The 13,732-nt window shown below is 40.0% G+C and overlaps 1 protein-coding gene across 2 annotated transcripts in view; it reads left to right on the top strand.

Moving 5' to 3' along the window:
* Positions 1–13,732, top strand: part of LOC105925712 (Rac/Cdc42 guanine nucleotide exchange factor (GEF) 6) — a 55,021-nt gene that overhangs the window by 24,815 nt on the left and 16,474 nt on the right. For both annotated transcript variants that reach the window (XM_036126969.1, XM_036126970.1), the window contains exons 8-13: positions 1,715–1,810; positions 2,451–2,573; positions 7,204–7,342; positions 7,833–7,892; positions 8,854–9,000; positions 12,752–12,838. In XM_036126969.1, coding sequence (XP_035982862.1) covers positions 1,715–1,810; positions 2,451–2,573; positions 7,204–7,342; positions 7,833–7,892; positions 8,854–9,000; positions 12,752–12,838 — 652 coding nt within the window. The remainder of the gene's footprint in view (positions 1–1,714; positions 1,811–2,450; positions 2,574–7,203; positions 7,343–7,832; positions 7,893–8,853; positions 9,001–12,751; positions 12,839–13,732) is intronic.

Here is a 13,732-nt window from a genome sequence, read left to right as displayed (position 1 = left end):
TTACATCAAACTGTTTTATATGTGACACTGAGCTGCTCCAAGCAGGCGGTCTCCAGGACGCAGCATTATTGTCCCTCTCTGTCCTGACAGGTGGAAGCCTGTTGGAAAAGAAACGCCTCTAGGTGCTCAGCTAGCTAATCACACATTTTATCATCCGTTCTGCAGCTTCGTCCCACTGGCAGAAAGTGTGAAAATTTGCCACAAGAAATGTAGGCAAAGGTACGCTCGACTATGAAGGATATATGTTCTGTGGAGAGTCAGCACGGAGTCCACCAAGCTTATAGTATGCGCACAGTACGCCCGAGTATGTGGGAGCCTTTAAGCAGCCAGCGCCCAGAGTACACGCTAGCAACTATAAACCTAGTAAGTTAATTAAATATAAAAGTTATGTTCATTTTGGCCTTATGTTAGAAACAGAGCAGTGTAGTCCAACTACGACGGATGGAGAGCTGTGGACGTGAAGGGGCGGAGTGATACTACACACTTGGGAAGAATATTTAGTGCCCCTCATAATCCGGTGCGCTTTATGGTCAGAAAAATACGGTACTTCCATCCCAGGTGACAAATGAGAATGATTTAAGTTGATTTTTGCAGTAAATTTCTTGCGTATTGCTCCGTTAAGACTGTAAATAATATGCTTGGGTTTGGATGGACTTTCACCGCCTGTTATGTCTGCATCTGATATACAGATCATAGGGACCAAGAACCTCAGTTGGATTCTTGGTGACTTTGTGATAATTAGATAATCAGAGAGTAGTGAGAAAAATTTGGTTTAATCACTATGGATTTCATCAGTCCAGTTAAGACTGGGTCTTTATCGTATCGTTTTTATTGTTATCGTGAAAAAAATTCTTATCTTCATAGAGATTTAGATTTATCTTGACAAAGATAAATTCCAAGCAGTGGCGTCTGAAAACCCACAAAACTGCCAATATTGTCTGGATTGTTATTTTTGCCATTTTCTCAACTGTTGGTTTATTGAAAGCATCAATACATTCCAAAATATAATTAAATGCAGTTACTGTGTCCAGTTTGGTAATAATAATAATAATCAAACTTAATGTAACTAGAGTCCTGGTGAAACATATTTAGAATTTTGTTTTAATATAAGTTATATTTTTAAATGTTTTAGGGACAGCGTTCATGCTTATTGGGGAACAATTGACATGCGCACAGTTATTATCCCGGTTTAAAATCTTGTTGCTTCACCTAAAGAGACCTGTAAAAAAACATACTAATAAATACTGTAGTGACTCACAAATGCTGTGTAAAACTAAAAAAATACGGGAGCAGAACTTCTCCATAATGATGTGAGAAGTTATTTATGGCCGCACAGAAAAGCTGAAGCGGTGGCTCTTAAAGGTGGTTTAATAAGCTGCTGAATCATGGGACGTAATCACTTTTTCACACACCACTTCTCCATTTTGGCTCAGTTTATACAAAAAACAAAAAAAAGGCGGAGAATCATATGTCACACATTGTTGTTCCTCTGATGTTGCATTAAACTGATATTAGACCCTGCGGGGCTCTAAGATTCACAGTGATTTTAAGACTGCACTTATTACAATGATTGCAATTGTTGCATAAATTAATGTTTTAGGTTAGTCACTGTTATGTATTTTTTGCTTTGTTTTCTAATGGTTGACTTCCTTTACGTCATATTTTTATAAAAGTTTGAGGGTTGTCACAGTTTATTCTCGTGCTTTTTGCTCAGGTTAAGCAGTGGAGACAGCGCCACCCTGTGTGGGAACCTGGAGGAGATCCTCACCTTCCAGCAGGGATTATGCTCATCTTTGGAGGACTGCACCAAGTAAGTCAGAGCTTGGAGGACACAGAGCTACAAAAAACAAACAAAAAAAAAACGGTTTGATTAGAGATTTATCTCTTCACACTGTGCTCAGAGAGTTTATTATTTGACCAGAAGGTGAGAAATTCATCTTGTATTTGGTAGTACGGCTCATTTCCTCTCGTGTGCCTTTAACGCGGCAAAGTTCTGTAAAGCTTCCCACATCTGTTTGTATTTTTTGCAATCACTTCCTTCCCCCCTAGACGTCTCTGCTTGTGCTTCTTAGTACAAACACCACCTTGCGAAGTGTTCAGATAATGTGGTGTTAGACAAATTGATACGAACAGTCTGTCAGCTTCACTGCTACTCACCGGGTTCAGGCAGGAAAGCATCCGTTCTTCAAGCCTCTTATATCAAAAAGTCTGAAACTTTTAATATTTTTAGAAAACTTTGCAAGTTAAACTTCCAAATAAATATCACAAGTAGTAAAAATGTATGCATTTGTTTTTTTGTTTTTTTTGTTTTTGTTTTTTTGTGGCTTCCCATATTCTACTTCTATTTAACCAACCCTGCGTTTTCTTCCTCTAAACAAATATAACTCTGTTTCCCTGTTTTGTTTTTTTTTTTGTGTGTGTGTGTGTCTTTTTTTGTTTTTTTTTTCCAGGGTTGCAGAGGGCCAGCAGAGAGTGGCCGGCTGCTATTTAAATCTCATGAGTCAGATCAAGAGTCTGTACCTGAATTACTGTTCGAGCCATCCCTCCGCCGTCTGCATCCTTACGGACCACAGGTCAGCCCCTGCACACAACAACACCACGTAAATCAGTACGCTAGTTACAAAAAAGGTCTCTGTATTCCAGACGGTGCCAGCTTTAATTCATTCTATGGATTTCTTATCATTCGGGCGCATAACAAAATGTAAATAATTTCACTCAGAACCTGAGAACTTCATTTGTTTAGATTTCTTTTTTGTAAAATGCAGACATATTTTAATACGGTCTGCTTGGCGTTTAAGAGTAGAAAGCAAAAAACTTTAAGGGTTATTCGTAGTTTTTTTTTTTTTTTTTTTTACGTGTCCGTAGGCAGAAATGAGGGAAGGCAAGAGTCTAGGACTGAGAGTAGGGACTTTGAATGTTGGGTCTATGACAGGAAAAGCTGGAGAGTTGGCTGACAGGATGCAGAGGAGGAAGGTGAACGTACCCAGTGCTCAGGTGTCCAAGTGGAAAGGTAGCAAGTTTAGGAGCTGTGTCCAAGCGGTTCTACCATGGTGGGGACGGGAAGAGAAATGGTGTAGGAGTTCCCTTGAAGGACAAGGTTGCCAGGGATGTTCTGGAGGTAAAGGGTCAGATAGGGTGGTCCGTCCGAAGATTTTCTGTTCAATATTGTTACTGGTTATGCCCCACGGGTGGCGTGTGAGAGTTAGAGGAGAAGGATACATTCTGGAGTGAGTTAGATGAAGGGATGCAGAATATATCTGCAGGGGAGAGAGTGGTGATTGGTGCAGGTTTCAATGGACAGGTTGGTGCTGGGAACAGAGGTCGGGAGGAAGTGAGGGGCAGGTTTGGTGTCCAGGACAGGAAGGAAGGAAGGAAGGAAGGAGATGTGGTGGTAGACTTTGCAAAGAGGATGGAAATGACTGCAATGAACAGAAGAGGCGGGAACGCGGGAATACAGAAAGATGCAGCATAAAGGGAAGGTAGAGGTAGCAAAGGCCTGGTGTCAATTTTTAAGAACAAGGGAGATGTGCAGAGCTGTGGCAACTAAAAAATGAATACAGTTAACAAGTCACACAATAAAGCTATGGGGAAGAATAGTGGAAGCGAGACTGAGGTTAGAAGTGAGCATTAGTATGGTTTTAATGCCGAGAAATAATACTACAAATGCAGGATTTCCTTTTGATTAAAGTATATCTGAATCTGAATCTGAAGTTGTTGCTGGAGAAGTACAGAGGATGTCAGAAGGAGCTGCATGGTGTTTTTGTAGATCCAGAAGAAGCAGGGAGCTAAAATATATGTTAGAATAGGTCAGGACATGCATGAGAGCTGTGAGACAGTGTAGGTGTGGCCAGAGAGGTTCATGGTGGAGGATGGACTCTGAGCTCCTCCTTTTTTTTTGTTGTTGTGATGGTTGACAGGTGAGGTTAGACAGGAATCTCCATCGACTACGATGTTCGCAGACGACGTTGTGATCTGCAGTTAGAGCAGGGAACCGGTGGAGGAAAATCTAGGGAGATGGGAGGTTTCACCTGGAAAGGAGAGGAAGGAAGGTCAGAATACGTGTGTGAATGAGAGAGCTGTGAGGTTACAGGATAGCTGAGACAAAGAAGACGGAGGATTTTAACTGTCCAGATCAAGGGAGAGTGTTGGAAAGGGGTTAAGAAACGCGTCCAAGCAGGTTGGGACGGGTGGAGAAAAGTGTCAGGTGTGTTTTGTGATAAGAGTATCGACGAGAATGACGTTGTCTGGACGGGAGGCAGAGCTGGAGCTAGCAGACAAAGATGTTGAGGTTCTCTTCTGGGGTGACGAGGATGGACAGGATTAGGAATGAGCACATCAGAGGGACAGCTCATGTTGGACGTTTTGGAGATAAAGCCATGGAGGTCAGACTGAGATGGTTTAGACATGTACAGAGGAGGGAGAGTGAGGACATCGGTAGGAGGATGCTGATGCTGGAACTGCCAGGCAGAAGGCCTAGAGGAAGACCAACAAGGAGATTTATGGGAAGAGGGAAAGAAGACATGAAGGTAGTTGGTGTGATAGAAAAAGATGCAGAAGATACGGTTAGATGGAGACAGATTGCTGCGGCAACAAGGCTCACTATGGCGACTCCTGAAAGGGGAATGTGGAAAGAAGGAGAATTGTAGTTTATTTAGGATGGATTTAATCACCTGGATGATGTTATTGATCCCTAAACACACAGAAACCTCTTTATTTTGAGTCCTTTATTGATTTTTGTTTTGAAAACTGTAGATGTTTTATTATAAATACATCTTTTTTTTTTTTTTTTTTTTGCAAAGCCTAAGACCTTGGTAAGCTTCTTGCTGAAGCCGGTGAGAGTATAATTATCCAAAGGGGAAACGAGTCCTGGGCTCAAAGGCCGTTTGGAGAGGAAGGAGCCATTTCTCTAAAAGCAATAACAACAAGTCCTATTACAGCCTACAAATGGTCACAGGGACAAACCCCTTCATTTTTGGAGACATGTCCTATGGCGTTATGAAAAAGATGAGAATATTCGCCCATATGGACCTTTTATCTGGGGGAAAAAGGTTTGCAGGCCTGACGACGGCATCCCAAACGAGAAGTAGAGGAGAAGGAGCACAAAGGTGTCTGGGTGTTTTGCTACAGGCGAGAATGGTACCCTTTTTACAAAATAGATGAGATGATTATGAGAGAACGTTGTCTGTAAACATTCAGGGAAGATCTCAAGACATCAGCCAGTAACTTACCCTTGAGCACAAATTGGTCCTTCAGATGAGCAATGACCCCAAGTACAGCTGCAAGTTAGTAACAAGGGAGCTTAAGCACGACAGACTCAGTGTTTTTGGAGTATCCACTATAAAGGCCTAATCTTATTCCCTTAGAGAGTTTGTGGGGAGAAGACGGCCGACAAACCTGACTCTGTCGCACCAGTACTGTCAGGAGAAATGCGGCGAAATTCCAGTAAATTGTTGTGAGAAGTTGTGGAGTGGCTGCCGAGTGGTTAGAGGAACACCCCCAGGATCCCGAACAGTGGCAGCAAACAGCTCCCTGAGGGATGGGTTAAACGCAGAGGACACATTTCATTGCAGTCAGGATTGAGATGATTATTATAACTGTGGAAGGAGACCCAAAACGTTTGACCCAAGTCATACAGTTTAAAACCAGTTCTACCAAATAGAATCAAGAATATTTTATTTGTCACCACAGCACCACAGTTACCACAGCAAAATTTCTCTTTGGCCACTCCGGTTCACATTACACATAACGAGACAAAAACTGACAGACAGACAATGAATATGGGTTAAATTGTATTTTTATTTATTAGCGTTCAGGAGAGCCACAGATAACAGATAATGTGGTAGTTGGATGCTTAGAGAACAATGAAGAATGGAGGTTTCATTTATAGCAATGTGCATAATACCAAATGACTCTATGTAAACTTCTGAATTTAAAGAACATAAATAATCTGTAGAGATAAGCAGTCTTTTTTGGCAATAATTATTTTTGGTTTATCTAATTTACAAAATATCTTGATGTGTTTGTTTTGGGATAAACAGTGTTTGCTGTCGATGTGTTGTAGTTCTGCTTTTATCCAGAAGGTGTCAGGCTTTCCATCTTTAAATGCAAAAGACGTGAAACTTCCTCTAAAGCCTAGCAGAGCAGCTTTGTGTTTAAAATCATCTTCTCTTCTGCTGTTAAATGTCTCATTTAGTTTTTCTTCTTTGTTTTGGTAAATGCCTCATAAAGGCAAGAATATTAAAATAAATGTGCAGTGGTCCAACCCTGATAAAATGGTTAACATGGTTGTGTCATGCGAAGTTCTGCATTGTGCTTACACACACGTTGAGTTACACACAGGAAGTTGACTGTTGACAGGATATATAGCGTTGTGGTTGTGTTGAAAACCAGGCAGGCGGCTTTTTTTTTTCACAGTAAGCACATTTGCTTTTCCTCTGTAAGTGTCTTCATGTTCTGTCTTACAAACCGGTACAGGTTGGTAGAGCTGCTGCAGGGCACTGTGCGACTCTCTCCTCTGGATCACGGAAACCTAATCATGTTGTTCCATTTGAAGCACACAGGGAAGGCTGCAGGGAATTAAACCCCACGAAACAAATCCACGTTCTAATTTGCACCACGTCACATGATTGCTGGTTATTTTTTTCCACTTGTAGAATGTAAAAACTGAAGCTTGGGGTTGTATGGGAGGCTCACGTTCAGTGGAAACTAAGAGTAACTTAAAAAAAGACAAAGTTGCATCATTTTGCTGGAGGATTAAAATATTCTGTCTGTTTGGCATCGTTTTGTCTGAAATAAACTGGGTGTTTACTGCAAAAATGATCTATTTAGCATCGCGTTATGCTCCTCTTCCTCTACGTATCGGTCAACTTCATTCATGTGCAGATTACTCACACCCATGTGCTCCCGTAGCACAAAGGATCTCCGTTGAGCTGTGGAAAAACTGTTAGTTGTTTAGGTTTCAAGAAATGCATCCTGAGTAATAAATAAGTCACCTATGTTGAGAGATTAGCTGTAATGCAAAAGCATGTTTTTTTTTCTTCTATTAAAATGACACTTCCAATGTAAAAATAGTCACCGATTTATATAGAGGACATTCAGGAAATCTAAAAGCAAGCAGCATATTTAAATGTATTTTTCCGTTATCTCTACTTTCTGGTGTGTGATAAACTAAAATAAAATGCTGTTTTATTTTATGTTCTGCAGCGATGAGCTGGGTAAGTTCATGGAGAGCCAGGGAGCAAGCGCTCCAGGAATCCTCACCCTGACCACCAGCCTCAGTAAGCCCTTCATGAGGCTCGACAAATACCCGACACTGCTGCAGGAGCTGGAGAGACATGTGGAGGTACACAAGAATGCATATCCAAATATAACGTGCATACACTAAATAGATGCAGTCATGGTTTATTGGTGATTGAAAAAGAACCAAAAAACACAAATCTTGAATCACACATTGTGGTAGTTTTTATATAGTTTTAACTAAGACATTATTTTACAGCACATCTCCAAACCTTTTTTACTGTATTTTCCCTACGCTGATAACGAAAAAAATCTAACTCTCATCATAATTTCAAGTGAAGACCCATTTCATTAAAATCATATACAGAAGCGAAACAGTCCCCCAGCACAACGGATCCTCCACTGTGCCTGTGGGCTTGAGGTCTCTTCCCCATTTCCACGCTTTATGTTTTTTGTGTTTGGGCAAAACTCAATTTAAATCTCATCTGACCAAAACGCATAAAGTTCCAGACAACCTTTTTTTCTTTTCAAAGACAAGTTTGCTCAACTATGCTTTACATTTTATTTATTTGGATGCTTGTTTATTTGCATCACAGGAAGCCCATCCAGACTACGCAGACATCATAAAGGCAACAGCAGCGTTTAAGTGTCTAGTGGTAAGTTATTACTTCTGCTTTTATCAACCGGGAGATCTTACTTTCATTTATGCGCCACAAACCTCAGGCATTATCCAACTGTGTTATGTACTGTTGAGCTTTAATTTGGATTGGCCTTACTTTAAAATCGACAGAGTTCAATATGCTTAAATCTTGGGGTGAAAGGGTAGAACGCCGTTACACACATTCATGTGTTCTGAATAATCTTGCTTGATTATAATTTTGTCACTTGGCAAATCGAGTGACAAGAACCCTTGTCTACGATGTAGTCTAAAGGGGAAGATCTTAATGAAAGTGTCGGCTCCCTCTTTCTTCTACCTCGTTTCGAGTGATTGCGTTGTTCCTACTGTAGGTGTGAAATGAAACGGCACCATGAAAGAACTGGGATTAGAAACGAACGACCACATCGAAGCTCAGTCAACAACACCGAGGCACCGTTTCCCCGGTGTAGCTCTGGGTTCCTTGTAAGAGGAGAAGTGACTCATTCGTCTTTTCAGCAGAGCTTCACAGGAAACGGGACTAAGAAAAAAAAAAAAATCATCAGACAACCCTGGCTGATGTTATTTGCAAGTTAATTTTTTTTTTTGTCTGAGTCTTGAATGTGTGTTTGGGTGGGCAGGCACTCAAGAACGTCTCCGTCGAGCAGCGTCGACAGGACTGATGGAAAGTCAAAGATGTTGCATTGTCATTTTTTCTGTTTGAGGAGGGAGAGTCCCCGTGTAGCACCTGAAAGAGTTTGCTTCTTGGTGCAACTTACCTGGCGCACATTGGTAGAGAAATAAAGGAGGAAAAAAAAAACATCTTAGCTGTATTGTTGTAAGCAGCATTCACTGTCAAATGGTCACTGCTGCAAATTGCCAAGGAAACTGTTGGGTGATTTAACTGGGAATTTCTGGAAAATCTGGAATTTTTTTAAATTATTTTTATTTTTTATAAACATAATTGCTCTTTGTGTGTTTAGTCCCAGTGTCAGGACCTAAGGAAGCGCAAGAACCTGGAGCTGCAGATCCTGTCAGAACCCGTGCGGGGCTGGGAGGGAGACAGCATGAAGAGCCTGGGACCGGTGGCCTATATGTCCCAGGTCCATGTGAGAAATGGGAGCAGTGAGGTGAGAGCCCAGCTTTGGACCCGTCCGGACAGAGCAAACCAAAAGTTTTTCAATAAGTTTCTAATTCCCCTCATGCTCTTTCACAGTTGATATAAAATGACTTAACTCCCATTATTAAATGTACCTCTGCCATCAGTATGTTCAACCTTTATTTAACCAGAATAAGACTCCTTGAGATCAAAAATCCCTTTTACAACGAGACAGTTAAATCCTTACAAAAAAAAACCCATCACGACCTGATTAACATCGTTAAATAAAACCACCTCTCCTAAAATCAATTTAAACAATGGGATATAGATTTTGTTTCTGCTAAATCACTTGTAAGGAATAGAAAAAGGAAGGAATATAAAAGAGACCAGCTCTTTGAGATGAAGTTCATCCTGAAGAAGATTCCAGGCCGATGAAATGCTTTTGTACCAAATTTAGCGCAGACTCTAGGCACAGTCAATAAAAAAAGTCCTGTGAGCGCAGGTGGTACGACCTTGTAGGCTTCTCATAAATAAGGGAAATCAAATAAGGAGGAAGTATGACATACGTCCTGTAAAATTAAGCAGATTTTTTTCCCTTCTGTTTCCTTTGGGTATGCTTTACGTTTGTAAGTAGTAAATTTATATTTCGGTGTGACCCACTCCGTTCACGCTGGTCTTTCATATTAACGTCATCGCTCTTCTCTTTAACCTTTCTGTTGAAAAAAAACTTTTTTCTCCTCGCTTGTTAGCCAATCGTTGAGCTGCAGTCTGTTCACATCATATCGTGGCCCTACTCAGCGCTGACGTACCTACTCTGAGAAGGGGTGGAAAAAGCCCGCCCAATACTGAAAAATCTGTAATTAAAACAGAGGCGGAGCCGAGTAGAGACGGGCCAAATGGAACCGCTGTAAAATGGGCTATCACATAGTGAGAACAGTTATTTTTAACCCTATAAAATATAATTTTTCCTCTCGTGACGTTACTGTTTTGTTGATGTTGGCATGTGCTTTGACTCACTATGCGCTGAAAGATTTCATCCCTCTTTAGCTGTCCAACGGTGGCCATGGTTTTCCTTTTGTGCGAAACAAATGGTCAAGCCCAAAATTATTAATACAGCTTGGCAGGCTTCGGTAGAAAGTTATCTAATTTAACCAACCTGTTTCTAAACTGGGCAACAAGAGTTCATGGGCCGTATTCAGAAAGATCCTTTCTTCTACCCAGGAGTCTTGGCTTAAAAGCGATTCAGATCGCTGCTGAGTGCGACTCTGGGAACTGACTGAAACGTTTAGCTCAGTGAGGAGGTGTGGTTGACCCCGTTGCTAGCATTGCTGTGACGCTGTCTTTTAAGAGTTGTGATTGATTGACTGATAGTAGTCAATCAACAAAACACCACAATGCACTACTTATAAAGCAGGAGGGAAATTAGACTGGATTAGGAAATGTGTCATTATGATGAAAACTAGCAAAACATAATGTCACACAGCATCAAAATGTTTTAAAACACCTTATTTAGATCTGCTTGTTTTTACTCCCCAGTCATTTTACCACTGTATCTATTTGATATTAATGCGCATCTTACTGGGGTTTCCTGCTTGTATAAAGCGGTCAGATTTGGCAAAATGACCGACATGAAATGGAGGGTAAAAAATTTAAAAGTGAAAAGCGGCGCACCTGTCCATCTCTGGGAGGAAGAGGGTTGAAAGTTAAATTGTTCCCCAGATATATATATATTCTTTGTACATTTCTCCACTCTTTATCCATAATTATCCAAAATGTTTCTATTATTCTTTTATCCTCCATAGAATCATGTTAACTTTTGGGAAGTTTATCTTATCTAAATATTATAATTATATGATTGTTAAAGACATGTATGTGCTCATTTCCTCCACTGTTTAGGTGGATCAGCCAATCATCTCTCTCTGTTTCCTCCATCTTCTTGCTCAACACACTTAAAAGCATTAAGCAGGTTAAAGGTTTTTCCTAAACTGACGTCACTAAGAGCCACTTTTAGTCTTAGGACTCTCTGTGAATACGGACACTGCCTTCAATCTATTAATCTATGGAGTGAGCTAAAGATTAGGGTGATGGTAGGGAGGCCTTTCAGCCCCAAGGAATTGGAGCTCATCACTAAAGATAAACTATCAAAATACTAGAGGCAATGTGATAAAAGCCTCTCAGGAATGATCAGAAGGGTTTGATTGCTGTTGTTCCAAAAAAAGATCCTGTAATTTCTCTTTATTTTGAAGAGGATTGTACACTATATTCGATATGCGATTTAAAAAAAAAAAACAGATCAATTATTTTATTTCTAAATTGATACTTCTTTTGCATTGCCTAATTTTCTAAGAGATGCTGATCTTATTTCCAACCAGAAAATGGGGACCCCCCTAAGATTCGTTGTATCTATTTATTCAGATCCAAGGCAATTTAAAACACACCAAAGTTCAATATCTTTGCCTTTGTGCTCTAATCTGTTCCCAGTATCTGTGTACGCATAATGCTAAAGTAATTTCACCCACATGTATCACAATAGAAACCTAAGTAGGCCACAGGGAGAGTCTAAGCCAAGCCAGGCTTTCTTGTGTGGTTTCTGCATTGGGGTCGACATCGCGGCCGCGGTTGGAAGAAAGCCCAAGATAAACAATTAGTTTCAGGCATTTTTAGTCATCCCCAACCACTTTCCAACCACGTCTGTTCTCATTAATTGTTTTTTTTTTTACACATTACCCTCAATTTCCCATCATATGTGGCATTTAGCAGCTGTGCTGCTAACCATGTACATCCTAAAAGAGAATAAAGTTTGTCAATGTGAGCCAAAGGTACGGTTTCACGTTGGCTGGTGCAACTAAGCGTGCACGGGTTCTGCAGCACGTTAAACTAGCTGCAAGGTTCCCACTGAGTCTGGAAAAGTCTTAAATTTTATTTGCCCATTTCCCAGGTCAAAATTATAGAGAAAGGGAATTTGACTATAAAAGGCTATTCGTTTTCCCAGACCTGTTTTCTGTCTTCACTTTTTAAAAGGGGCAAAAATCTAATAATACTTTATAAATGCAGTGGTTTTTACATCATTCTGTATTTAAATTTCATTCTTTATCTTTAATTTGACTCGTCTCACCTTGGCTCTAACGTCTGAGCCATCAGGTATTTGGTTTTTGACTTAGTGACTGATTGCAAACTTGTTAAAAATTAAAGTTTTTGGAGTTTAGACAACTTCAAAAATCAAGTTGACCTGGACTGTTGTCTTTAAACTGAGTCTGGTTTAAACACTTATTTGATACAATAAAAATACCTTTAATATGTTGTTGTGTGTTTTTTTATTTATTTATTTATTTATTTATTACAAATGACATAAAGGTACTAATATTTTAAGGCAAAAATTGTATTTTGAAGAAATAGCCATTATTAAAGAACTCCTACTGAAACTAAACTTCTTAATGAAATCCTAATTATGGAAGTTCAAGAGTTACAGATAATTAGATAAAGCTGACTGAAGAGGATCCAGATGCCTGAAAATCAGTAAAACTGCTCCATGTTTTTTTTGTTTTTTTGTGGAACCTGTGAATAAAACTACAAATAAAGCTAATTAATTTTTTTCTTTTTTGTGTCAAAAATGCTATAACTCCTGAAAATTTGAACCTGGAAAACTATAGAACTTTAACCATGTAGTTACTTTTCAGCAAACCTTGTGTCAATGAAAAAACAAAAAACTGTTGCTAAACATTTTTCTGCCGTTTATGATTGTAATGAATCCAGCCTGATCTCTTATTTGTCTTTCCTTTCAGGAAAAAGACGAGCGCTACCTAATGCTTTTCCCAAATGTCCTGGTTATGCTGTCTGCCAGTCCCCGGATGAGTGGCTTTATTTATCAGGTGAGACATCAGGACATCATTGCTCTTTAGGTTTTATTATACACATAAGTTAATGTTATTGAGAAGCTGTAATTGATATGACCTTTGATTTTTATTTTTTCTTCTGAGTTTAATGCTTTATAATTTTAGCCTACATTATTCAGTCTGTCTAAAATCTTTATATATTTTCAAGTCGGTTGGTTTGTGAATACACTGATACTTCTATGTTTTGGGGTTCCTGCGCAATCGGTGTTGAATTCCTTTTTAGCAGTTTCCATGCATGGAGTAAAACAGTGTGGGGAAAAATGTGCATTTTAATACTTTCGTCTGTGTTCCATGTTTTATATTTGGAAATGTATTTGCCCTTTAAATGATGCCATATTTTCTTAAGAAAATACATTTGTAGGCTGAGCAGCAGTGAGGCGGCTGCACCCATTGTAACAGCTTTTGGCCGACGCAGTGTAATGGTGTGGGGCTGCATCTCCCACACTGGGGAAAAAAACAGGGCTTGTGATCCCCAGAGGTCATCTCATGGCAGGGATGTGTCCAAATGAGCTTCAATAACCAGTAGAAATCTGGCAATGAGCTCCGTTGTGGTTTATTAGAGACTACATCCAGCGGAGAGGATCAAAAAGCTAGCTTTCAGTTCTGACCTCAACCTCATTTAAACCCTTGTGGGATCGGCTTGGTTTATACCAGGGCGACCAACAGAATCGTGTTTGCCGACTTACGACAAATGCGGGTTGAAAAATTGGATGCCATCCTGCAGCGGCGCGTGACCAGGCTGGTGACCAGCATGATGTCAGGCTGTTGTCGTCATTTAGGGTTCTTCCGTCCACTAATTAGGCCATTGCTCGTTAAATACGTTGGTAAACTGTATATATATGTCTTGCTTCTTGAAACTTCCATTATCAG

This window comes from Fundulus heteroclitus, chromosome 23 (genome assembly GCF_011125445.2).
Source record: "Fundulus heteroclitus isolate FHET01 chromosome 23, MU-UCD_Fhet_4.1, whole genome shotgun sequence".
NCBI classification, from domain to species: Eukaryota; Metazoa; Chordata; class Actinopteri; order Cyprinodontiformes; family Fundulidae; genus Fundulus; species Fundulus heteroclitus.
This window is presented reverse-complemented; position numbering and strand designations above follow the sequence as displayed.